The 23,662-nt window shown below is 39.5% G+C and overlaps 5 protein-coding genes across 5 annotated transcripts; 3 read left to right on the top strand and 2 right to left on the bottom strand.

Annotated features, from left to right (window-relative positions):
• The first annotated feature begins 1,652 nt into the window (after positions 1 to 1,652).
• LOC125000023 (histone H2A-like) lies at positions 1,653 to 3,206 on the top strand. Its single transcript, XM_047575346.1, has one exon. The coding sequence runs from the start codon at positions 1,695 to 1,697 to the stop codon at positions 2,076 to 2,078; it is 384 nt and encodes a 127-aa protein (XP_047431302.1). The 5' UTR covers positions 1,653 to 1,694; the 3' UTR covers positions 2,079 to 3,206.
• On the top strand, positions 2,425 to 4,633 carry LOC125000028 (histone H4). The gene is made up of 2 exons (XM_047575351.1): positions 2,425 to 2,563; positions 3,434 to 4,633. Exon 2 carries the CDS (start codon positions 3,549 to 3,551, stop codon positions 3,858 to 3,860), a length of 312 nt encoding a protein of 103 aa, XP_047431307.1. The 5' UTR covers positions 2,425 to 2,563; positions 3,434 to 3,548; the 3' UTR covers positions 3,861 to 4,633.
• A 478-nt stretch (positions 4,634 to 5,111) lies between these two features.
• Positions 5,112 to 8,116, top strand: LOC125000022 (histone H3). The gene has a single exon (XM_047575344.1). The coding sequence runs from the start codon at positions 5,127 to 5,129 to the stop codon at positions 5,535 to 5,537; it is 411 nt and encodes a 136-aa protein (XP_047431300.1). The 5' UTR covers positions 5,112 to 5,126; the 3' UTR covers positions 5,538 to 8,116.
• Positions 8,117 to 9,896: 1,780 nt separating this feature from the next.
• Positions 9,897 to 11,534, bottom strand: LOC125000405 (carcinoembryonic antigen-related cell adhesion molecule 1-like). The gene is made up of 5 exons (XM_047575953.1): positions 11,518 to 11,534; positions 11,107 to 11,318; positions 10,788 to 11,018; positions 10,149 to 10,403; positions 9,897 to 10,008 (listed from the first exon to the last, which is right to left on the bottom strand). The coding sequence occupies exons 1-5, from the start codon at positions 11,532 to 11,534 to the stop codon at positions 9,905 to 9,907; spliced, it is 819 nt and encodes a 272-aa protein (XP_047431909.1). The 3' UTR covers positions 9,897 to 9,904.
• Positions 11,535 to 16,170: 4,636 nt separating this feature from the next.
• Positions 16,171 to 23,169, bottom strand: LOC125000404 (junctional adhesion molecule A-like). The gene is made up of 9 exons (XM_047575952.1): positions 23,055 to 23,169; positions 20,648 to 21,001; positions 18,618 to 18,665; positions 18,034 to 18,288; positions 17,450 to 17,704; positions 17,213 to 17,309; positions 17,055 to 17,115; positions 16,685 to 16,884; positions 16,171 to 16,602 (listed from the first exon to the last, which is right to left on the bottom strand). Exons 1-9 carry the CDS (start codon positions 23,107 to 23,109, stop codon positions 16,539 to 16,541), a joined length of 1,389 nt encoding a protein of 462 aa, XP_047431908.1. The 5' UTR covers positions 23,110 to 23,169; the 3' UTR covers positions 16,171 to 16,538.
• Positions 23,170 to 23,662: the final 493 nt, after the last annotated feature.

The raw sequence follows: 23,662 nt of genomic DNA, 5'->3' as shown, positions 1-23,662 counted from the left end.
TCCTGTGACTAACTCGTGTCAGTGCCGCATGCTTGACGTGAGCGCTTTTACACATTTACTGCCCTCTAGCGGCCGGAGGGAGCATTTGGTTTGTATTTATTTTAAAAAATCGCAACTTTTAATAGAAATGAGCTAGAGACTCGCTTCTTTTTTTGACATACTCAGAAATTTATGCCGGGCCGGGTTAAATCATCCAACGGGCCGGGTCCGGCCCGCGGGCCGTATGTTTGACATGCCTGCCATAGTCTGTGAACCGAACTCCACTATACTCTAATGATCTATGACAGAGCTCTACAAAGTTCTACTGAACTGTACTAAACTCTATTGAACAGAATCTACTTTATTCTACTGAACTATGTTATACTCTACTGTATTCTACTGTCAGATCACTGTAGTAACTCTGCTGAAATAAACAATAACAGTCTGTGAACTGAACTCCATTATACTCTAAGAACTCAAAAAAAAAAAAAAAAAAAAACCTACTGAACTCGAACCGAACTCTCCGCTGTTAGACTTGTCAGATCACTCTACTGAGCTTTACTGGACTCCATTAAACTCTTTTAAAATCTGTTGTAATCTATTATAGTCTACTGAGTTGTACTGTCTGGTGCCAGAGACTCTGAGCTCTACAGAACTCTATTGGACTCTACTGATGTCTAATGATTTGTACTATATTCTATAGCCAGACTTCATAGACTCTGCTGAAATCTATTTAACTCTTGGAAACTGAACTTTACTGAACTCGACTTTCACTACTGTAGCCCAGTGTGCATTAACACTTTAGATTTTGATTAAAGATTGATTAAAAGCTAGAGCTGTATTAAATCAGTGGCAATATATGTATATATTTTTAGAAGTTTATATACACAAAGGGTGTTTCTAATATTTGAATTTTTAATATATATATATAATTTATTTTATTTTTATTTTTTTTCCCCCACTATAGCTAACCACATTTTCAAGACACAAAGGAGATCTCAAAATAGTTCTTTCCTCTGGTTCTTTATTTGCAACGGGTGAAGTGACAGATCAAAAATGATCAAAGAAGATTTTATTTTTTTATTTACCAGTTTATTGAATTGGGACAATGGACATTAATCAACATTGGTGCGTTAGGCATCAGTGTAAATGTGCTGGACTTAGTACAAATGCTAAATTAGTCCCAACGCAGGTACACAACACAAACACAGAAGACTTTAAAACGGCAGTTATACAACAGACCCCTACATAGAACCAGATATAGAGAAACCAAAAAAGACACAGACAGACGATATCGAAACAGACGAAACATTTACAGTTTTTACAGATCAAAAAGAAAAAAAAAAAGTGCCTTTGCAGTCTTTTCTTTTTTTGATTAGTAAGAACAGTTAATAACATATCCTCAGTATATAAAACAACAACAACAAATATAATTCTGTATTCTGTAAAATAAATAAATAACGTGATTAATCTCTGTTAACATGTCACATCCTGTGATGTTTTATTTTGTTGACCAAACGAACGGCGGAGCGGAAATTACGTCATCTATCTGGCGGCTTCACGCGTTCGCTTTTGATTGGTCCATCAAACTCAAGCTCTTGTTGACCAATGAGCGGCCAGCTCGGAGCCGCTGGTGTCTATATAAACAAAGAGTCACCCGACAAATCGGGTATCACTTCTTTTCTTTAGAAGGAAGATTTGAAAACTCTTTGAATATGTCTGGACGTGGAAAGACCGGCGGTAAAGCCAGAGCTAAGGCCAAGACCCGCTCCTCCAGGGCCGGGCTCCAGTTCCCCGTCGGCCGTGTCCACAGGCTGCTCAGGAAGGGTAACTATGCGGAGCGTGTCGGAGCCGGAGCTCCCGTCTACCTGGCGGCGGTGCTCGAGTATCTGACCGCTGAGATCCTGGAGCTGGCTGGAAACGCCGCCAGAGACAACAAGAAGACCAGGATCATCCCCCGCCACCTGCAGCTGGCCGTCCGCAACGACGAGGAGCTCAACAAGCTGCTCGGAGGAGTCACCATCGCTCAGGGTGGTGTCCTGCCCAACATCCAGGCGGTGCTGCTGCCCAAGAAGACCGAGAAACCCGCCAAGAAGTAAACATGAACCTGGCTACCACCAAAACCAAAGGCTCTTTTAAGAGCCACCCACGACTCTCAAAGACACTCATCCTGATACTGATATATAATGTTATCTACAGCCTGAGACTAAAATACATAATATTTTATATGCTAATTAAGTAGTTTAACTGAATGTCAGTAATGTGAGGTAATACCAGGGCCAATATCCACGTATTGGTTCTTTTGACATTTACTTGTCTACATGGAAGTAATTTTTATCGTTTTACTTTCACAAATATTTAAACATAATTTTAGAAATGTATTTTACGCTCCTGTTAAAGAATAAACTCACCAGGTTAGTACTGAAACATAAAATTTCTTTCAAGAGAGACCTGACCAAGTGTCCTTAGAGTATTTAAAATTACAGGACAAACTCAAGTGCAATTTCACGACTAAGTTACCTATAACATTTACAGGTGTGAGAGGATCTATGACCTGTAGCTTGAGGATGCAGATTACAAACAGGTGAAGTAGCAAACATTAATTAATAGTCTTTGTAAACCGCTCTGTCCTGACCTTCAATAAAACAATGTCCTGAGACCTTAGGTCATATCAACTCTGTTCAAACAACTATTTCACTTTACTGACTGATAAGAGCAAAGAATCCCAGGAAAAGGAAAAGATGTTGGACTTAATGGACTAAAATGGTATATTTTATTTGAATGTTCCACTTCAGATCGATATCATCACACATTTAAACCTGTAACTATAGTCGTCAGGACGTGACTCTAACATGGAGAATTGAATTATTTATAGATGTTTACATGAAAATCCACCAAAATCTGGAAATCCTGTGTGAACTTTAGTTTGGATTAATGGGTAAACTTAATATATTCAGACAAATCATGACCCTCACCACATTTTAGAGTCTCTACAGTCACTGTTGGTGGTTAATGAGATGACAAATAACTAAATTAAAAGACATAGACCTGAAAAAAATCCGGATTTAATTTAAAATTAACATAATGAGCCACTATTGCCTTCAGGCTTGATCTGGAGGTTTCAGGCCCGTTTTTGTTAAACATCTTGAGACAATTTGTATTGTTGCTGTCGCTGCATAAATACAATTGAATTGGAATGAATTGAATAAATCCCAATACAAACACTTCAGAGTGGTTTTGTTTCAGTGAATTGTCACCACGTTTTAGAGGCTCTATAGTCACTGTTGCTAAGTTATCAGGGGTCAAGTGACTAAATTAAATGACACAAACTTGAAATGAATCCAGATTTAAATTCAAATAAAGAGAATAAGGCGATAAATAACAGAACAATCAAAGCTTTTACGGTGGTTCTGCTCCAGTGACCGCGGCCTCATTGTCTTTGCTTCGTCAACAGGAAACAGCAGCGGTGACTGTCTTCAACTACGTCCGCAGAGTGTGAATATAAGCAGCGCTCTGCGTCTTCGTTCATCAGTTTATTTCTGTAGCAGAGAAACTACTGAACCAGCAACATGAGTGGAAGAGGCAAAGGCGGCAAAGGACTCGGAAAAGGAGGCGCTAAGCGTCACCGTAAAGTTCTCCGCGATAACATCCAGGGAATCACCAAACCCGCCATCCGCCGCCTGGCTCGCCGTGGCGGAGTCAAGCGAATCTCCGGTCTGATCTACGAGGAGACCCGCGGGGTCCTCAAGGTCTTCCTGGAGAACGTCATCCGCGACGCCGTCACCTACACCGAGCACGCTAAGAGGAAGACGGTCACCGCCATGGACGTGGTGTACGCGCTCAAGAGGCAGGGCCGCACCCTGTACGGCTTCGGAGGTTAAACCCTACGTCCCCAACACACAGCAACACAACGGCTCTTTTAAGAGCCACCCACATCTCACTAAGACAAGTTCCTCAATATACTATGTTTACTCCTCTCATATTAAGAGTCCTATGCTTGTCAAGCTGCTCAATTTTGACACGTTAGTTTATGTTTTCATACACTTTTTTTTTTAAACTAAAATGGCGGAATGTTGTATAACATTACCTATTTAGCATAATTGCCACTCATAATTGAAGCCTAATTCTATACTTGCTCAAATTGTCTGTTACTCTCAAATTGTGTATACTGAATGTTCTGTTCCTAAAACAAATGAACATGCTCAATTTGGTTTACTAAAAAGGCAGTTTTAATTTACTAGATTTTTATATTTATATTTTTCTTGGCTGTGTGCCAAGTAATTTCCCTTATGGATGAATAAACAGCCTTGAACAGTCTAACATAACAATCCTCCCATGAGAAAATTGTCCTTAAAGACCAGACGTTGTGGTGGTTTCTCGTTCAGAAATAGAACTGGTTTCTGAAGTAACATGTTAATATATCCTGTGTAAATAATGGAAATGAAACATCTTAAATCTAATGGATACAACTGCAGTAGTGGACTATTCTGGCACAACTGAAATGAAAAGAGAAATGTATTAATGCCACTGTGAGATTATCTATGTTGTTTTCATATTAAAACCACAATTAGGTTGATATAAATGTGTATGTTCGATTTGAATGCCAGTAAAAATAGATTCTTGCTATATCATTTATTTTATTTATGCATATATATATATCATGCTGAGGTAATAATTCAGCCAAATTGGGGCTAAGTTGTAGTTCTGCTACTATATTAAATAAAACGTAAACACACCTGCATTTATCTTTTGCGTTAGAACTGTTTATAGTTAATTAGACGGAAATCACATGGTCACAGAAGTAATAAAAAGATAAAATGAAATTAAAATGAATTATAAAAAACAAAATATATGTAAATGTACACATACTATATTTATTCGTTTTGTTATCTGTGTATTTCAGGTATAATTATTATGAATCCTTTGGTTTTAGTATTTCCATGTGTGGGGCAGCAGCGGTTACTTTGAGTCTCTCCTGATTAGTCGGTTTTGAATTTTCAAACGTCTTCGCGCGGAGGGTGAGTTGTTATGTCACGTGCACAGATTGGACCAATCAGCGGCCTAGTCGCTCCGCCGCGTCCTATAAAGGACGTGGGCTGCGGCACGTTTCTCATATTCGTTTTTCTCGTCGAACGAAATTTCAAACCATGGCAAGAACCAAGCAGACCGCCCGCAAATCCACCGGAGGAAAGGCTCCCAGGAAGCAGCTGGCCACCAAGGCTGCCCGTAAGAGCGCCCCGGCCACCGGCGGCGTGAAGAAGCCTCACCGTTACAGGCCCGGTACCGTGGCTCTGAGGGAGATCCGCCGCTACCAGAAATCCACTGAGCTGCTGATCCGCAAACTGCCCTTCCAGCGCCTGGTCCGTGAAATCGCCCAGGACTTCAAGACCGACCTGCGCTTCCAGAGCTCCGCCGTCATGGCTCTGCAGGAGGCCAGCGAGGCTTACCTGGTCGGGCTCTTCGAGGACACCAACCTGTGCGCCATCCACGCCAAGAGGGTCACCATCATGCCCAAAGACATCCAGCTGGCCCGCCGCATCCGCGGGGAACGGGCTTAGACTCACCTCGGTCCGGTTCATATAAACACAACGGCTCTTTTAAGAGCCACACACTTCACACTGAGAGCTGAGCTCCGAACATAAGCGACAGAAAACACGAAAATAACATCAATGTATTTCATGTTGAATGAATATTTTTTTTCATCGTACTGAGCTATGAGTGAGGTTCGAGACCGTAGCAGTGAGGCTGATATCGGCGATACCGACGTGACTTCATGTTTATAGTTAAAAGTGAACTCGGTGTCCTGTTGTAGGCGCCTCATGTACTATATGACCGAGCTAATACGACAGAGGACACGGTCATACAAAATATGTGAAAACCGGACCACTAATACAAATGAAAAGCTAAACCATCATAACTGTGACAGTCCTCATTAATGCCTCATATTCTGTGTTGTGGTTTCACAAGGTTTGTGTTTCGCAATTCAGTATTGTAGTTACTTTCCACTTTGCTCCTCTTAATGATTATTCATTATTGCAAAAGACTGAATAATCAAAAGAACTGATATTTTCTATTTGAGAATCGGGTTTAGAGCATAAAGACCTGGTATCTGAGGTACCAATATTTCAGTTTCTCTCTGCCCATCACTAGTGAGCATGTATCATGACCGAGAGCCCCCTCTGCTGGATTCAACAGACATGACTAATCGATCATGAGCAGACTCAGTAACATTATTGACTTTTATGCGTATTTTGTTTTTGTGCAGCATCAGATTTTCTATAAAAAATCCCTCTTGGGCTGTTTTTGTTGCATTGACTTCCATTATAAATGACACTAAATAACAATGCATTTTACAATGCTGGCAGTTGCTGTGTGTAGTTATAATAAAAACATGCACACACACACACTTATATACTCATAAACTCAATATATCAAATACAAACACTAAGCTTTCATACAACAAGCCCTGCAATGGGTAAATGGTGCGACTTAATAAAATTGCCAAATTTGAACCCCAGTTGTGATGGCAGTCGATGCAGCACCATCTCTGCAATGGTGAAGACATCCGTCTCATTTATAGTGAAGATGAGGCTCACACTCAACAGGTGGACATGGAATAAAGTTTTACAAGTGTACAGGTGAGGAATTACATTCTTCTATTTTAATTGTTCGTGTTTGCACTAAAAGAAATTGAAAAATCTGTAGTTGTTATTGTTACTTATAGGTTATTATTATTATTATCTTACTGGTCCCATTTGAAATTAAATTGGGCTGGATGTGGACCCTAAACTTAAATGAGTTTGACGCCCCTGCTCTAACGGGTTCATTCCTTAAAGGACAAAGTCTACGAACTAAACGTAGCTGAATACATCTGCTGTTTCCTGTTGATGAAGCAAAGACTCTCACTGATTGTTTGAATTATTCTATGATTTCTCAACTAAGTCAATTCATTTTAATTCAAAATTGAATCAAACTTGAGTTTGAGAAATTTAATTTTATTTAACCACTGATAAATGACAAATCCTGGCGGCAACAGTTCGTGAATTTGAAGACATCATTCACTGGAAAATAAAAGCACATGACAACAATATTATTTTGCTTTTAAGTTCATTAACAGTCAACAGCAAGATGTAAATAATTCAACCAGTGGACAATATGAACATAACTAAAATACAGATTACAAATATGTGTTTGATTAAAGCAGAAATTTGTGTGAAAATGAACTGAAGCTGAATGAATTTTAATGCGAGTAAATTATTTGTAAACTTGAAATGAAAGCAAAGAGAAAAAGTGATTTAACCAAGAAGCATCAACACAAACATTTCAAACTGTAAAACCACAATTATACAACATTTAGTCAACTTTCTATCAACCTGAAATCTGAGATGTTTCATTTACATAAGAATATTTATACAAGACAGATCTTGAAAGTAGTTCTTTTAGTTTTTCTTGACGGTGCTGTACAGTGCAAACGGATCCTCCACATTTTCTTGGCGTCTTGTTCTGTGAAGTGAAAATAAACCATCCAGTCAGTTTCTAAACCCACATTAATCTTTAGTTGTTTAGTCTTGGAGCAGTTTCTCACCCCGTGCAATGACTAGAAGAGTTAAATCTCATAGTTGTGTATTCAGTGTCCTTCTCTTCCTCCTCTGTTTGACTCTGATCTCTCCTTCTGTTGGAGTGAACATACAGTAGAAACAGATCCTCCACATTTTCTTGGCGTCTTGTTCTGTGAAGTGAAAATAAACCATTCAGTCAGTTTCTAAACCCACATTTATCTTTAGTTGTTTAGTCTTGTAGCAGTTTCTCACCTTGTGCAACGATTAGAAGAGTTAGATCTCATAGTTATGTACAGAGTGTCCTCCTCTTCCTCCTCTGTTTGACTCTGATCTCTCCTTCTGTTGGAGTGAACAACATCTGTCTCCCTCTGGAAGCAGATGCTGCTGTACTGGACGTCATCCTGTGGTTCTGCTGCAGAGGACGGGATGTCCAACACTGGAACCATGTTCAGCTGAAAGGACAAACACAACTGGAGTGGAACTAAATGTTGAATTGATCTGACAGGAGGTCAAAGAAGAGTTGTGAATGTGATGATGAGTATTTCTTGCCACCATCTCCTGATAACATGTAGGTTAAGACGTGAGTTCAGACTGAAATCCAGGATTTCTTGAACCTTCTCACCTGTGCTGTGTTGCCAGGTCTCTCTCCACCGTCAGACTGTTGAGTGAAGCACTTACTTCTTCTGGATACGAGAATAAAGAAATACAGTGGGGGAAATAAGTATTTGATCCCCTGCTGAATTTGTAAGTTTGCCCACTTCCATAGAAATGATCAGACTCTGGTTTTTATGGTTGTTTACTGGTTATGGGTATAGACAGAATATCAGTCGAAAATGCATAAAAAACACACAATCTAAAAGTTATAAATTGTTATGTATTTTATTAAGGGAAATAAGTATTTGATCCCCAAGCACAACACAAGTCAGTACTTTGTAGAGAAACCTTTGTTGGCAAGCACAGCGATGAGACGTTTCTTGTAGTTGGTCACCAGGTTTGCACACAGCGCAGGAGGGATTTTGGCCCATTCATCTTTACAGACAGTCTCTAAATCCTTCAAGTTTCTTGGCTGCCTCTTGGAAACTCGGAGCTTCAGCTCCCTCCACAGGTTTTCGATCGGGTTAAGGTCTGGAGACTGACTAGGCCACTCCATGACCTTAATATGCTTCTTCTTGAGCCACTCCTTTGTTGTCCTGGCAGTATGTTTTGGGTCATTGTCATGTTGGAAAACCCACCCACGAGGCATCTTCAGTGTTCTTGCTGAGGAAAGAAGGTTTTTGTCCAAGATGTTACAGTACATGGCTGCATTCATTGGCCCCATAATGCGGTGAAGTTGCCCTGTACCCTTTGCTGAAAAACAGCCCCAAAACATGATGTTTCCACCTCCATGCTTAACCGTGGGTATGGTGTTCTTTGGGTCATACTCACGTTTTTTCATCCTCCAAACACGGCGGGTCGAGTTAATGCCAAATAGCTCAACTTTGGTTTCGTCAGACCACAGCACTTTCTCCCAAGCCTTCTCTGAGTCATTTAGATGTTCACTGGCAAACTTAAGGCGGGCCTGTACATGTGCCTTCTTGAGCAGGGGGACCTTGCGGGCACTGCAAGAGTTCAATCCATAATGGCGCAGTGTGTTGCCAACTGTTTTCTTGGTGACGGAGGTCCCAACTGCTTCCACATCATTAACAAGCTCCTGCCGTGTTGTTTTAGGCTGCTCCCTCACCTTTCTCATCATCATCCTCACTCCATGAGGCGAGATTTTGCGGGGAGCTCCAGACCGAGGACAGTTGATGGTCCTTTTATGGGTCTTCCACTTGCGAATAATGGCACCAATAGTTGTCACCTTCTCACCAAGCCTTTTGCTGATGGTTTTGTAACCTATACCAGCCTTGTGCAGGTCTACAATCTTGTCCCTGACATCTTTTGACAGCTCTTTGGTCTTGCCCATGGTGCTGTAGAAGTTGGAATGTAAGAAACTGATTCTTAGAGCAGGTGTGCTTTATATACATGACGAGTTAAGATCAGGAGTATTGGTAATTAGTTGACTGAGCATAGCTGTGTGCCACATGCGCACCAGCCAATCTGTAGGAGCCTGAATTCTAAGTGAATTGTTGGGGATCAAATACTTATTTCCCTTAATAAAATAAATAACAATTTATAACTTTTAGATTGTGTGTTTTTTATGCATTTTCGATTGATATTCTGTCTATACCCATAACCAGTAAACAACCATAAAAACCAGAGTCTGATTATTTCTATGGAAGTGGGCAAACTTACAAATTCAGCAGGGGATCAAATACTTATTTCCCCCACTGTATACAGAGTGAATGGAAGCATTTGATGGTGAAGTGGTGCATTAGTGAACGTGATCACAGCCACAGAACTGATAACCTGATCCACAGGAAGACAGCGAGGACTGAGACAGCGAGGACAACAGCAGTGATCGTTCCTACAGCTGCTGTTTTATCTGTGTCTGGAGGATTAATAGGAAATATTTACTACCAGTTAATAGAGTCCTATCACTCAGTGTTGATAGTGAATGGGTTTGATCAGTGATCAGGAAGAAGTTGAAACTTTCCCATGGAAGAAAAAACTCAACAAAGACAAACTCACATTTGACGTTGATATGAATGTTTTCAGATGATCTTGTGCCCAGAACGTTCTCAGCTGTACAGTGATACTCTCCAGAGTCAGAGGACTGGATGGAGCTGAAGACAAGCTGTGGTTCTTCACCGACCAGAGTTTTGTCCTTGTACCAGGTGTAGTTAGCTGCTGGGTTAGCATCACTGCTACAGGTCACAGTCACTGAACTGAACTCCATTATCTCAGCAGAAGGAGTCACTGATACGGAAGGAAGCTTTGGACGATCTGTAAAAGAGAATATTAACATTATTTATCATAAATCAAAGTCTTGATTATCTATCTGTTGTGTTTCTGAGCTGCAGCTTTCAAAGGTTTTAGTGTCATGTCAGTCTGTAACCAACAACAACAAGCCTTTGATGACTGATCATTCTCTAAACCTGGACCTGGGACTTCTAGTCCATACGCTGCACAGATGTTCACGTGGCTTGGTTTTGATGTTCTATGTGTCTGTGGCTTTTTGTCTCTGGTTTCTGCTGCCTGATGTATTTTCTCAGTTTTTCACCAGAGGGGGCATCTTCATGATGAATTCTTGGATCTTTTTTTCTTTTTTCTTTTTTTTTTCATTCTTTTAAGACATTTTGTTGAGGAATAAAGTTAAAGTAAACTCACACACTGAAGGAGACTGGTGATCCTCATGTCCTCTCAAAGCACAGGAGACGATGTCTCCAGGAGAAAAGTTGACTGCAACAGTAGAAAGTTGCTGTTTGCTGATTTCCTGTTTGTTCTTGAACCAGACGTAGGAAACGTGATCAGCTGGACTGCAGCTGCTGAGACACTTGAGCTCTGCCTCAGTATCAAACTGATGGACTGATATTATTCTGGTCACCTCCACCTGCAGAGCTGCACATGACAACACAATGTTAATGTCAGAAGAAGAAATAGTCCAACTACAAATACATCCACAAACACAGTTAGTGTTGATCAGTACCTGTGACAGTCACAGTTGTTCCTGGTAAAACACTTCTCCATTCAAACCCTTGTGTTGTGAATTTGAAGTGATACTCAGATGAATCACTCTCTCTCAGGTCACTGATTCTCAGAGTGGAGCTTCCTCCTGTTGTTTCTAGGACTTGAACACGACCTGAATACTGAGGGTCTTCACTGAGGTCCTCAGGCTGTGAGGGATTCTTCCACTGATGACTACGATCACGACTGAACCACAACTTTGACTCTGGGTTTTTATTAGTAGCGTAAATACAAGAAATGTTCACTGATGATCCTTTGGGGGAACAGATTCTTCTCTTGATGTAATTCACTCTGTTGCAGTATTTACTACCTGGAAGACCTGACAGGTCAAGGATGAAAGTGGAGTTGTACAGATTAACAGTAAGAACAGGACATTAATATCCAATCCATGTTAACAATTATATACAGTTAAAGTGAAGTAAGTTTCTATTAAAACACCACCTGAGGAAAAACTTACAGATTAATGGAGAGTGATGATCCTCATATCTTGTAAATGCACATGAATAACTGTTGTTATAATTGTTGACTTCAAAACGACTGAATCCTCCACCGGTCATTTGGTTTCCACTTTTGTACCAGATGTAGGAAGGATTCTTCTCTATCAGACATCTGCTTTGACAACTCAACTCTACCCCGTGATCATTACGAGATACCTTCACCTGGAGATCTGATTTCATGCAGGAAGAACAGAAACACAACAGACATTCAGACACTCAGCCATGTTCATGTAGCGTTTGCTAGATGTTGATCACATGAATGAAATCTTACCTGTGACAGTCAGATTGACTCCAGGTGAACCAGTATATTTCCCTCCTGGTTGGTTTGTTGTGAAGCTGAACTTGTACTGAGCTGAGTCACTCTCTCTCAGGTCTGAGATTCTCAGAGTGCTGATGTTCTTATCATGACTGAGCGTCACACGACCTGAATACATGGAGTCTGTGGTCAGATCATCAGGTTCTTTATCAGACCCTTTTAACCAGACTCTTTCCTCCACAGTCGTAGTAACACCATCTACTCTGTATGGGTATGTGTAGGAGCAGATTATTTCCACTGATGATCCTTTTACAGCACAGATCTGAGTAGAAGTGTAAGTCACTCCATGACCATTCTGACCCTGAACCACTGGAACACAGAGAACATCAGAAACTAGAATCAGATTCATTCATTAAACACATCAGTCTATTATCTGGAGATGAGGAACATGAAGATCAGTGGTTTGTTCATTTATGATGTAGTTTATTGAAAGTGTTCAGACATAGATCAGAGTTTAGATGAACCCAACTACACTCTAAGAAATTAAGTAGTGATGTTGTTCATATTGCATAACTTTGTTGTGTTAAAACTACTAAAACTATTACGTTTTTACATAAAAAATGAACAAGGTCTCATTGGAATAACATAATAATGAATGATTTCAAGGTTACAAAACACCGAAGATCAAAACGAACACAACCATCTCACTTAAATCATACACGCACGCGCAGACACGTCCTCAGACATGCGCAGTAACTACGGAGCAAAGCAACCACACTGGCCTGCAATGTCATGCCATGAAGCCGACTTCCCCGAAAAGATTGGTAAGAACAAACGTTTCCTTGATAATACAGTGTGAACCTGACAGTAAGTGTTTTCAGTTTTTTTCCCCTCGGTCGTATTTTTTGATAGAGTTTGGAAAACGGTCACTGCTAACGTTAGCTTAAAACATCTAATGTGGCTAGTGTGTTTTTAACGGAGATGCTGCTTTGTGTTAAACATCTTTTAAAGTTATATTGGGGAGGAAAAAGTGTTTTTTTTTCCCTGACATTTTTTTTTCTCCAAATAAATGAGTTTGGTGTGTGCCATTGACATATTTGTGCCACTGTGAAGTGTAAAACTTGCATACCCCAGGCGTTTAAAAAAAAAACAGGCGGCTATTCGCTGCAGGCCTTTATTTATTTTTACACAGACCTGCACCAGGCCATTATTGTGATGACAGTTGTATTTCACAACTCCGAGCTTAAACGTAGCATCATACTTCTTATTTTTCTTCCTTCTTACATTATCATTTATGTCCATTTGCGTTCTATTCTCCTCCATGTTGACCTGTCCTCCGGGGTGTGAAGGTGGGGCGCTAAAATCGCGCGCTGCGATTCTCACACTTCTGTTTTTTGTCAAAATAAGAGTTAGTCGGTCATCTACTGTACACATACAGAATTATACACATTATGTGAAATAATCCCACGGTTTCCTAATGTTTAAAGTACAATAAAGGCTCAAGTGAAAATAAGCAACTTGAATTGTATTTAAATTTTTGGTTTAGCCAGTACAGCTAGGCTGTTGCATCAACATAAACCTTGAACTCAATGATATCAAGTTAACTTAATGTGGTGTCAGTAAATCCAACATAATATTGTTGTGTTTATGCAATATAATAATGTCATGTAGCTTGAAAGTGAGAATATTAAGTTAGATTTACTTAATATGTGTTCTTCAAATTAATAGTGATTTGCTTTTCCCGATTAAACAACACAGTTTTGTGGGACCAGTTGACATAACTTAGTTAAGTAAAATCAACATTTCATTTCTTAGAGTGTAGAAGTGCGGTTGTAGAAGAGTCTCAATAGAAACTCATGACTAGTGTCAAACCACTGTGACCATTAAAAAGTATTTTAACAGCAATACTGAGATTACAGATATAAAATAGACTGATTACAGAGAGAGAAACTCTCTGACTCTGTTATTTATCATCATCTTAAAGTTCTCTAATCAACTCTAATCTGAAAGAAACTGAGATTATTCAGAGTGAACCAGAGCAGGACAAAAGTCTCTGAGGTTTCATTGACACATGTGACACTTTTCCATGAAAACAGATTTAAAAACACTTGTTGATTCATTTCCTCTCAGTTAATTCATCTTTAAGCTCTACTCATCTAGTGTTGGCTAGTTTACTTCATAACAAATGTCCTTGAATAAGATGTCAAGTAAAAGTTATTTCATTCTAAGCTGCAGTTGAGTAAAAGTATAAATGACTTCATTTCATTTAACATGAACACAGCTTTGTTCCAACTCTCAGTCTTCCTCTAAAGACGTGAAGACAGAAGTGAATGTGTGCAGGGTTTCTACTACAATGAAGCACAGATGTGATGATTTTAATGAGGTGTTTCTAGAAAATATTAATGTAGACGTACAGTACCTGACACAGAGAGAATGAAGACAAAGAATCCACTCGTTGCTGCAGTTAAATTCATCGCTGTTCCTCACATTCATCAGTAAAACAGAGTCTGAGTTAAAGACAACACACATTTCCTGTTCCAGGTCTTAAAGATAGTTTGTTCATTAGTTTAATCCAGAAATAAATGTGTTAACCCTGTCTTCCTCTTTACATGATCCACGTGAACAAAGTCATCGCAGAAACGGAACTTAACACAAAGTAGAAAGAATCAAAGAACGTTCATTTAACAACAGTGTTGGTTCAAACAAAGTATTAACATGTTAACTCTCTATTTAATGACTAGTTAGTCCAAACACAGAGTCTCAGATGGTTTTTAATAGAAAGAAAAGTTCAGAGAAAATTCCAATAGTTTCAAAGCAGAGAGCTGGTGACAACACAGAACTGAAACTTCACACTGACACTATAAATGACCATGAAGGTTTTGTTCCTTTGTCCTGCAAACGTTTGTAGATAAAATCTTCATGCACTGAAGTGTTAAGATTAAAATATATAGAGAGGTGCTGCTTCCTTTACAACTCTAAGATTTCACACAATATTGTTATCATCACAGAAATACTGAACTCAAATATCGATGTCTGTGAAGATTCTCAGTCTTCCAGGTCATGGTGTATCCAAACAGCATTTAAGAAAGGCATCTGGTCTTGTTGAACTTCTTCAAAACGTTTCTCCGCTCATCCGAGTTGCTTCTTCAGTTCTGAGAGACTGGTGGGAATCTCGACTGGACATTTGTGAAAGGCTCAAGAAGAAAAGACATCCCAGAAAGGACAGGGAGGAGGAGAACAACATCATCATCTCCTACATAGCTGGTGTATCTGAGTATTTCTTTCCATCACATGTATTTAATGCTATAAAGTCCATATAAATCCGTTAGAATGAGAATTGTGATTTTGAAAAACTGTGGTCACTTCTCATATTATCTTGTGGATTATGATTAGCACATATAGCACAGGTAGCAGAAACATTTTTAGAGTAGTTTCAGAATCATAGCTACCATCCCTCCTGTTGAAATATGACAAGGTCCATGGCTCAATAAAGCAGCATATTTAAATGAACTGTTTGGGAGGAGTGGTTTGCCTTCAGGCCACTTGATGGCCTCTGTGTGGTGTCTGTGCTTTAGCTATAGAAGGTCTGCTGACCACTAGGGGGCATATTTGTCTTCTACATCTGCTTCGTGGTTTCCTGTTGAGACAGGATCAGTTGGTTTTGTGTTTGCTATATATTTGACACTTTTTTATGCAGTTGTGTTGCTGCCAGTAAGTCTAAAATGAAGTCTTTGTGGTTAGTAGGTTTTCCAGGTGATGTTATCATACCTCTATTTTTCCAGTGATGTGATGTGAAGACTTGTATTGTGGAAAAAGCAGACAGACTGTCAGTATAAATGCAGTTTTGTCTTTGTCTTTAGTCAGTGCTACTAGTTCTGCTGGTGTTACTGCTGCATAGCTTGTAACGTTGGATCATGTGGATTCTTTCAGTGGTCAGTGTCGGTCTGATTTCATTCATGAGTTCATGTCTTCAAACCAGGAGCAGCAGAGATCCACGTCAGTGAACTTCAACAAACGAGCTGTTCAGCAAATGTTCTCCTAGCTACTGTAGTGAGGCAACTTCTGCTGACAGAGGAGACACAATGCTGATACGGTGAGTTTTACAGACGACTCTAGGAACTCTGGTCATCTCAAAATATTAACTAACAAAAACATCTGTCACGTCAGATATTTGAGTTTTTAGCAACTTGATGCAAATGAATGGAGGCTCGAAAATGCATGAAAGATGAAACTGACAAATCTAGAGTCACTCCTCATAACATGCTGTCTGAGATGCTTCAAGATTTATTTTGTTTGATTACATTTCTGTTCCTTCCCCACAACTTGTATGATCTCTTCTATCATTATACATGAAGTTAGGGTCAGGGTTGCTGTCTTCCCTTGGACTCACTACTGTGTAACTGATGCAACTCAATGTCAATCACATGAATTTAATTTACAATTAATACTGAAAAGCAAAAAAGAAGTGGTTAAAGTAAAATAATTATTGAAAGCAACATGAAGGATGAATGACATAGAAAATCCATTTGGCTTCTGTTGGGCCTCAGACGGACAGCAGGTTCTATTGTTGGGTCAGAGTGTTGTTCAGATCAGTCTCAGAACATGATCTAATGTTGGAATTCCAATGAACATTTTTTAGCTTTAGTTTTTCTTGACGGTGCTGTACAGTAGAAACGGATCCTCCACATTTTCTTGGCGTCTTGTTCTGTGAAGTGAAAATGAACCATTCAGTCAGTTTCTAAACCCACATTTATCTTTAGTTGTTTAGCCTTGGAGCAGTTTCTCACCTTGTGCAACGACTAGAAGAGTTAAATCTCACAGTTGTGTACACAGTGTCCTCCTCTTCCTCCTCTGTTTGACTCTGATCTCTCCTTCTGTTGGAGTGAACAACATCTGTCTGCCTCTGGAAGCAGATGCTGCTGTAGTTGACGTCATCCTGTGGTTCTGCTGCAGAGGACGGGATGTCCAACACTGGAACCATGTTCAGCTGAAAGGACAAACACAACTGGAGTGGAACTAAATGTTGAATTGATCTGACAGGAGGTCAAAGAAGAGTTGTGAATGTGATGATGAGTATTTCTTGCCACCATCTCCTGATAACATGTAGGTTAAGACGTGAGTTCAGACTGAAATCCAGGATTTCTTGAACCTTCTCACCTGTGCTGTGTTGCCAGGTCTCTCTCCACCGTCAGACTGTTGAGTGAAGCACTTACTTCTTCTGGATACGAGAATAAAGAAATATACAGAGTGAATGGAAGCATTTGATGGTGGAGTGGTGCATTAGTGAACATGATCACAGCCACAGAACTGATCACCTGATCCACAGGAAGACAGCGAGGACTGAGACAGCGAGGACTGAGACAGCCAGGACAACAGCAGTGATCGTTCCTACAGCTGCAGTTTTATCTGTGTCTGGAGGATTAATAGGAAATATTTACTACCAGTTAATAGAGTCCTATCACTCAGTGTTGATAGTGAATGGGTTTGATCAGTGATCAGGAAGAAGTAGAAACTTTCCCATGGAAGAAAAAACTCAACAAAGACAAACTCACATTTGACGTTGATATGAATGTTTTCAGATGATCTTGTGCCCAGAACGTTCTCAGCTGTACAGTGATACTCTCCAGAGTCAGAGGACTGGATGGAGCTGAAGACAAGCTGTGGTTCTTCACTGACCAGGGTTTGGTTCTTGTACCAGGTGTAGTTAGCTGCTGGGTTAGCATCACTGCTACAGTTCACAGTCACTGAACTGAACTCCACTATCTCAGCAGAAGGAGTCACTGATACAGAAGGAAGCTTTGGAGGATCTGGAGGAACCCAAAAACATAAATTATAACAAAATTATTTAGAAATTACAAATATAATCACTCAGATTTTAGGGGATCTGTAAACACTTCACATTACCAGATAATCTGAGACAAACTACGATTAATGTGCAAGTTCTCACAGGATTTCTCCTGTGATTATCAGTGAGGCTTAATCTGTGATAGACTGGATCAAAATTGTGGCAACGTGATAGTTTACACATCTCTATATGCTGAAGATTTCTGTTTAACTGGCTCATTTTGACTTTGTAAAACTGAGCTAAAACCTCTCCATAGTGAAAGAGCCAAGAACTCAGGCAAGACAAACTCACATTTGACGTTGATATGAATGTTTTCAGATGATCTTGTGCCCAGAACGTTCTCAGCTGTACAGTGATACTCTCCAGAGTCAGAGGACTGGATGGAGCTGAAGACAAGCTGTGGTTCTTCACTGACCAGGGTTTGGTTCTTGTACCAGGTGTAGTTAGCTGCTGGGTTAGCATCACTGCTACAGTTCACAGTCACTGAACTGAACTCCACTATCTCAGCAGAAGGAGTCGCTGATACAGAAGGAAGCTTTGGAGGATCTGGAGGAACCCAAAAACATAAATTATAACAGAATTATTTAGAAATTACAAATATAATCACTCAGATTTTAGGGGATCTGTAAACACTTCACATTACCAGATAATCTGCGACAAACTACGATTAATGTGCAAGTTCTCACAGGATTTCTCCTGTGATTATCAGTGAGGCTTAATCTGTGATAGACTGGATCAAAATTGTGGCAACGTGATAGTTTACACATCTCTATATGCTGAAGATTTCTGTTTAACTGGCTCATTTTGACTTTGTAAAACTGAGCTAAAACCTCTCCATAGTGAAAGAGCCAAGAACTCAGGCAAGACAAACTCACATTTGACGTTGATATGAATGTTTTCAGATGATCTTGTGCCAGAACGTTCTCAGCTGTACAGTGATACTCTCCAGAGTCAGAGGACTGGATGGAGCTGAAGACAAGCTGTGGTTCTTCACTGACCAGGGTTTGGTTCTTGTACCAGGTGTAGTTAGCTGCTGGTTAGCATCACTGCTACAGTTCACAGTCACTGAACTGAACTCCACTATCTCAGCAGAAGGAGTCGCTGATACAGAAGGAAGCTTTGGAGGATCTGGAGGAACCCAAAACATAAATTATAACAGAATTATTTAGAAATTACAAATATAATCACTCAGATTTTAGGGGATCTGTAAACACTTCACATTACCAGATAATCTGCGACAAACTACGATTAATGTGCAAGTTCTCACAGGATTTCTCCTGTGATTATCAGTGAGGCTTAATCTGTGATAGACTGGATCAAAATTGTGGCAACGTGAACTCTCTATATCTGATGTACTGTATTTTACTTGTAACACTACTCTCATAGTGACTGAACCATCTGTTAGATAACTGAGTCTACGATACAGGAACTTTGACTTGTAAAACTGAGCTAAAAACCTCTCCATTTAGTGATGAAAGTTCAGTCACTGAATCACTATCTCAGCAGGGAAGGAGTCACTGATACGAAGGAACTTTGGAGGATCTGTAAAAGAGAATATTAAGGTTATTTATCATAATTTAAGTCTTGATTTATCTCTGTTGGTTTTCTGAGCTGCAGCTTTTCAAAGGTTTTAGTGTCATGTCAGTCTAGTAACCAACAATCAAAAAGCCTTTGATGACTGATCATTCTCTAAACCTGGACCTCGGGACTTCTGTCAACGTGCACAGACGTTTCATGATACTTGGTTTTGATGTTCTATGTGCCTTGGCTTTTTGTCTCTGGTTTCTGCTGCCTGATGTAAATTTTCTAAACACATTTTGTTGAGGAAATAAAGTTAAAGTAAACTCACACACTGAAGGAGACTGTGATCCCATGTTCCTCTCAAAGCACGGGACGATTGTCTCCAGGAGAAAAGTTGACTTGTACAGTAGAAGTTGCTGTTTGTGATTTCCTGTTTGTTCTTGAACCAGACGTAGGAAACGTGATCTAGCTGGACTGCAACTGCTGAGACACTTGAGCTCTGCCTCAGTAATCAAACTGATGGACTGATTATTATTCTGGTCACCTCCAACCTGCAGAGTGCCATGACAACACAACGTTAATGTCAGAAGCAAGAAATAGTCAACTACTAAATACATCCAAAAATAGTAGTGTTGATCAGTACTTGACAGTCACAGTGTTCTGGTAAAACACTTCTCCATTCAAACCTTGTGTTGTGAATTTGAAGTGATACTCGATGAATCCACTCTTCCTCAGGTCACTGATTCTCAGAGTGGAGTCCCTGTTGTTTCTAGGACTTGACACGACCTGAATATGAGAGCTTTACTGAGGTCTCAGGCTGTGAGGGTTCTTCCACTGATGACTCGATCACGACTGAACCACAACTTGACTCTGGGTTTATAAGCGAATACAGAAATGTTCACTGATATCCCTTGGGAACAGATTCTTCTCTTGTGTAATTCACTTGTGCAGTATTTATACCTGGAGACCTGAAGGTCAAGGATGAAAGTGGAGTTGTACAGATTACAGTAAGAACAGGACATTAATATCCAATCATGTAACATATATACAGTTAAGTGAAGTAAGTCTATTAAACCCTACGAGGAAAACTTACAGATTAATGGGAGTGTGTCCTCATATCTTGTAATGACATGATAACTGTTGTCATAGTTGTTGTCTTCAAAACGACTGAACCTCCACGGTCATTGGTTTCCACTTTGTACATGTAGGAAGGATCTTCTCTATCAGACATCTGCTTTGACAACTCAACTCTACCCGTGATCATTACGAGATCCCACCTGGAGATCTGATTTCATGCAGGAAGAACAGAAACCACAGACATTCAGACACTCAGCCATGTTCATGTAGCGTTTGCTAGATGTTGATCATATGAATGAAATCTTACCTGTGACAGTCAGAGTGACTCCAGGTGAACCAGTATATTTCCCTCCTGGTTGGTTTGTTGTGAAGCTGAACTTGTACTGAGCTGAGTCGCTCTCTCTCAGGTCTGAGATTCTCAGAGTGCTGATGTTCTTATCATGACTGAGCGTCACACGACCTGAATACATGGAGTCTGTGGTCAGATCATCAGGTTCTTTATCAGACCCTTTGAACCAGACTCTTTCCTCCACAGTCGTAGTAACACCATCCACTCTGTATGGGTATGTGTAGGAGCAGATTATTTCCACTGATGATCCTTTTACAGCACAGATCTGAGTAGAAGTGTAAGTCACTCCATGACCATTCTGACCCTGAACCACTGGAACACAGAGAACATCAGAAACTAGAATCAGATTCATTCATTAAACACATCAGTCTATTATCTGGAGATGAGGAACATGAAGATCAGTGGTTTGTTCATTTATGATGTAGTTTATTGAAAGTGTTCAGACATAGATCAGAGTTTAGATGAACCCAACTACACTCTAAGAAATTAAGTAGTGATGTTGTTCATATTGCATAACTTTGTTGTGTTAAAACTACTAAAACTATTAAGTTTTTACATAAAAATGAACAAGGTCTCATTGGAATAACATAATAATGAATGATTTCAAGGTTACAAAACACCGAAGATCAAAACGAACACAACCATCTCACTTAAATCATACACGCACGCGCAGACACGTCCTCAGACATGCGCAGTAACTACGGAGCAAAGCAACCACACTGGCCTGCAATGTCATGCCATGAAGTCGACTTCCCCGAAAAGATTGGTAAGAACAAACGTTTCCTTGATAATACAGTGTGAACCTGACAGTAAGTGTTTTCAGTTTTTTTCCCCTCGGTCGTATTTTTTGATAGAGTTTGGAAAACGGTCACTGCTAACGTTAGCTTAAAACATCTAATGTGGCTAATGTGTTTTTAACGGAGATGCTGCTTTGTGTTAAACATCTTTTAAAGTTATATTGGGGAGGAAAAAGTGTTTTTTTTTCCCTGACATTTTTTTTTTCTCCAAATAAATGAGTTTGGTGTGTGCCATTGACATATTTGTGCCACTGTGAAGTGTAAAACTTGCATACCCCAGGCGTTTAAAAAAAAAACAGGCGGCTATTCGCTGCAGGCCTTTATTTATTTTTACACAGACCTGCACCAGGCCATTATTGTGATGACAGTTGTATTTCACAACTCCGAGCTTAAACGTAGCATCATACTTCTTATTTTTCTTCCTTCTTACGTTATCATTTATGTCCATTTGCGTTCTATTCTCCTCCATGTTGACCTGTCCTCCGGGGTGTGAAGGTGGGGCGCTAAAATCGCGCGCTGCGATTCTCACACTTCCGTTTTTTGTCAAAATAAGAGTTAGTCGGTCATCTAACTGTACACATACAGAATTATACACATTATGTGAAATAATCCCACGGTTTCCTAATGTTTCAAGTACAATAAAGGCTCAAGTTAAAATAAGCAACTTGAATTGTATTTAAATTTTTGGTTTAGCCAGTACAGCTAGGCTGTTGCATCAACATAAACCTTGAACTCAATGATATCAAGTTAACTTAATGTGGTGTCAGTAAATCCAACATAATATTGTTGTGTTTATGCAATATAATAATGTCATGTAGCTTGAAAGTGAGAATATTAAGTTAGATTTACTTAATATGTGTTCTTCAAATTAATAGTGATTTGCTTTTCCCGATTAAACAACACAGTTTTGTGGGACCAGTTGACATAACTTAGTTAAGTAAAATCAACATTTCATTTCTTAGAGTGTAGAAGTGTGGTTGTAAAAGAGTCTCAATAGAAACTCATGACTAGTGTCAAACCACTGTGACCATTAAAAAGTATTTTAACAGCAATACTGAGATTACAGATATAAAATAGACTGATTACAGAGAGAGAAACTCTCTGACTCTGTTATTTATCATCATCTTAAAGTTCTCTAATCAACTCTAATCTGAAAGAAACTGAGATTATTCAGAGTGAACCAGAACAGGACAAAAGTCTCTGAGGTTTCATTGACACATGTGACACTTTTCCATGAAAACAGATTTAAAAACACTTGTTGATTCATTTCCTCTCAGTTAATTCATCTTTAAGCTCTACTCATCTAGTGTTGGCTAGTTTACTTCATAACAAATGTCCTTGAATAAGATGTCAAGTAAAAGTTATTTCATTCTAAGCTGCAGTTGAGTAAAAGTATAAATGACTTCATTTCATATAACATGAACACAGCTTTGTTCCAACTCTCACAGTCTTCCTCTAAAGACGTGAAGACAGAAGTGAATGTGTGCAGGGTTTCTACTACAATGAAGCACAGATGTGATGATTTTAATGAGGTGTTTCTAGAAAATATTAATGTAGACGTACAGTACCTGACACAGAGAGAATGAAGACAAAGAATCCACTCGTTGCTGCAGTTAAATTCATCGCTGTTCCTCACATTCATCAGTAAAACAGAGTCTGAGTTAAAGACAACACACATTTCCTGTTCCAGGTCTTAAAGACAGTTTGTTCACTAGTTTAATCCAGAAATAAGTGTGTTAACCCTGTCTTCCTCTTTACATGATCCGCGTGAACAAAGTCATCGCAGAAACGGAACTTAACACAAAGTAGAAAGAATGAAAGAACGTTCATTTAACAACAGTGTTGGTTCAAACAAAGTATTAACATGTTAACTCTCTATTTAATGACTAATTAGTCCAAACACAGAGTCTCAGATGGTTTTTAATAGAAAGAAAAGTTCAGAGAAAATTCCAATAGTTTCAAAGCAGAGAGCTGGTGACAACACAGAACGGAAACTTCACACTGACACTATAAATGACCATGAAGGTTTTGTTCCTTTTTCCTGCAGACGTTGGTAGATAAAATCTTCATGCACTGAAGTGTTAAGATTAAAATATATAGAGAGATGCTGCTTCCTTTACAACTCTAAGATTTCACACAATATTGTTATCATCACAGAAATACTGAACTCAAATAT

Source organism: Mugil cephalus, chromosome 22 (genome assembly GCF_022458985.1).
Source record: "Mugil cephalus isolate CIBA_MC_2020 chromosome 22, CIBA_Mcephalus_1.1, whole genome shotgun sequence".
In the NCBI taxonomy this organism is placed as follows: Eukaryota; Metazoa; Chordata; class Actinopteri; order Mugiliformes; family Mugilidae; genus Mugil; species Mugil cephalus.
The sequence above is the reverse complement of the archived record's forward strand: the minus strand, read 5'-3'. Positions and strand labels throughout refer to the sequence as shown.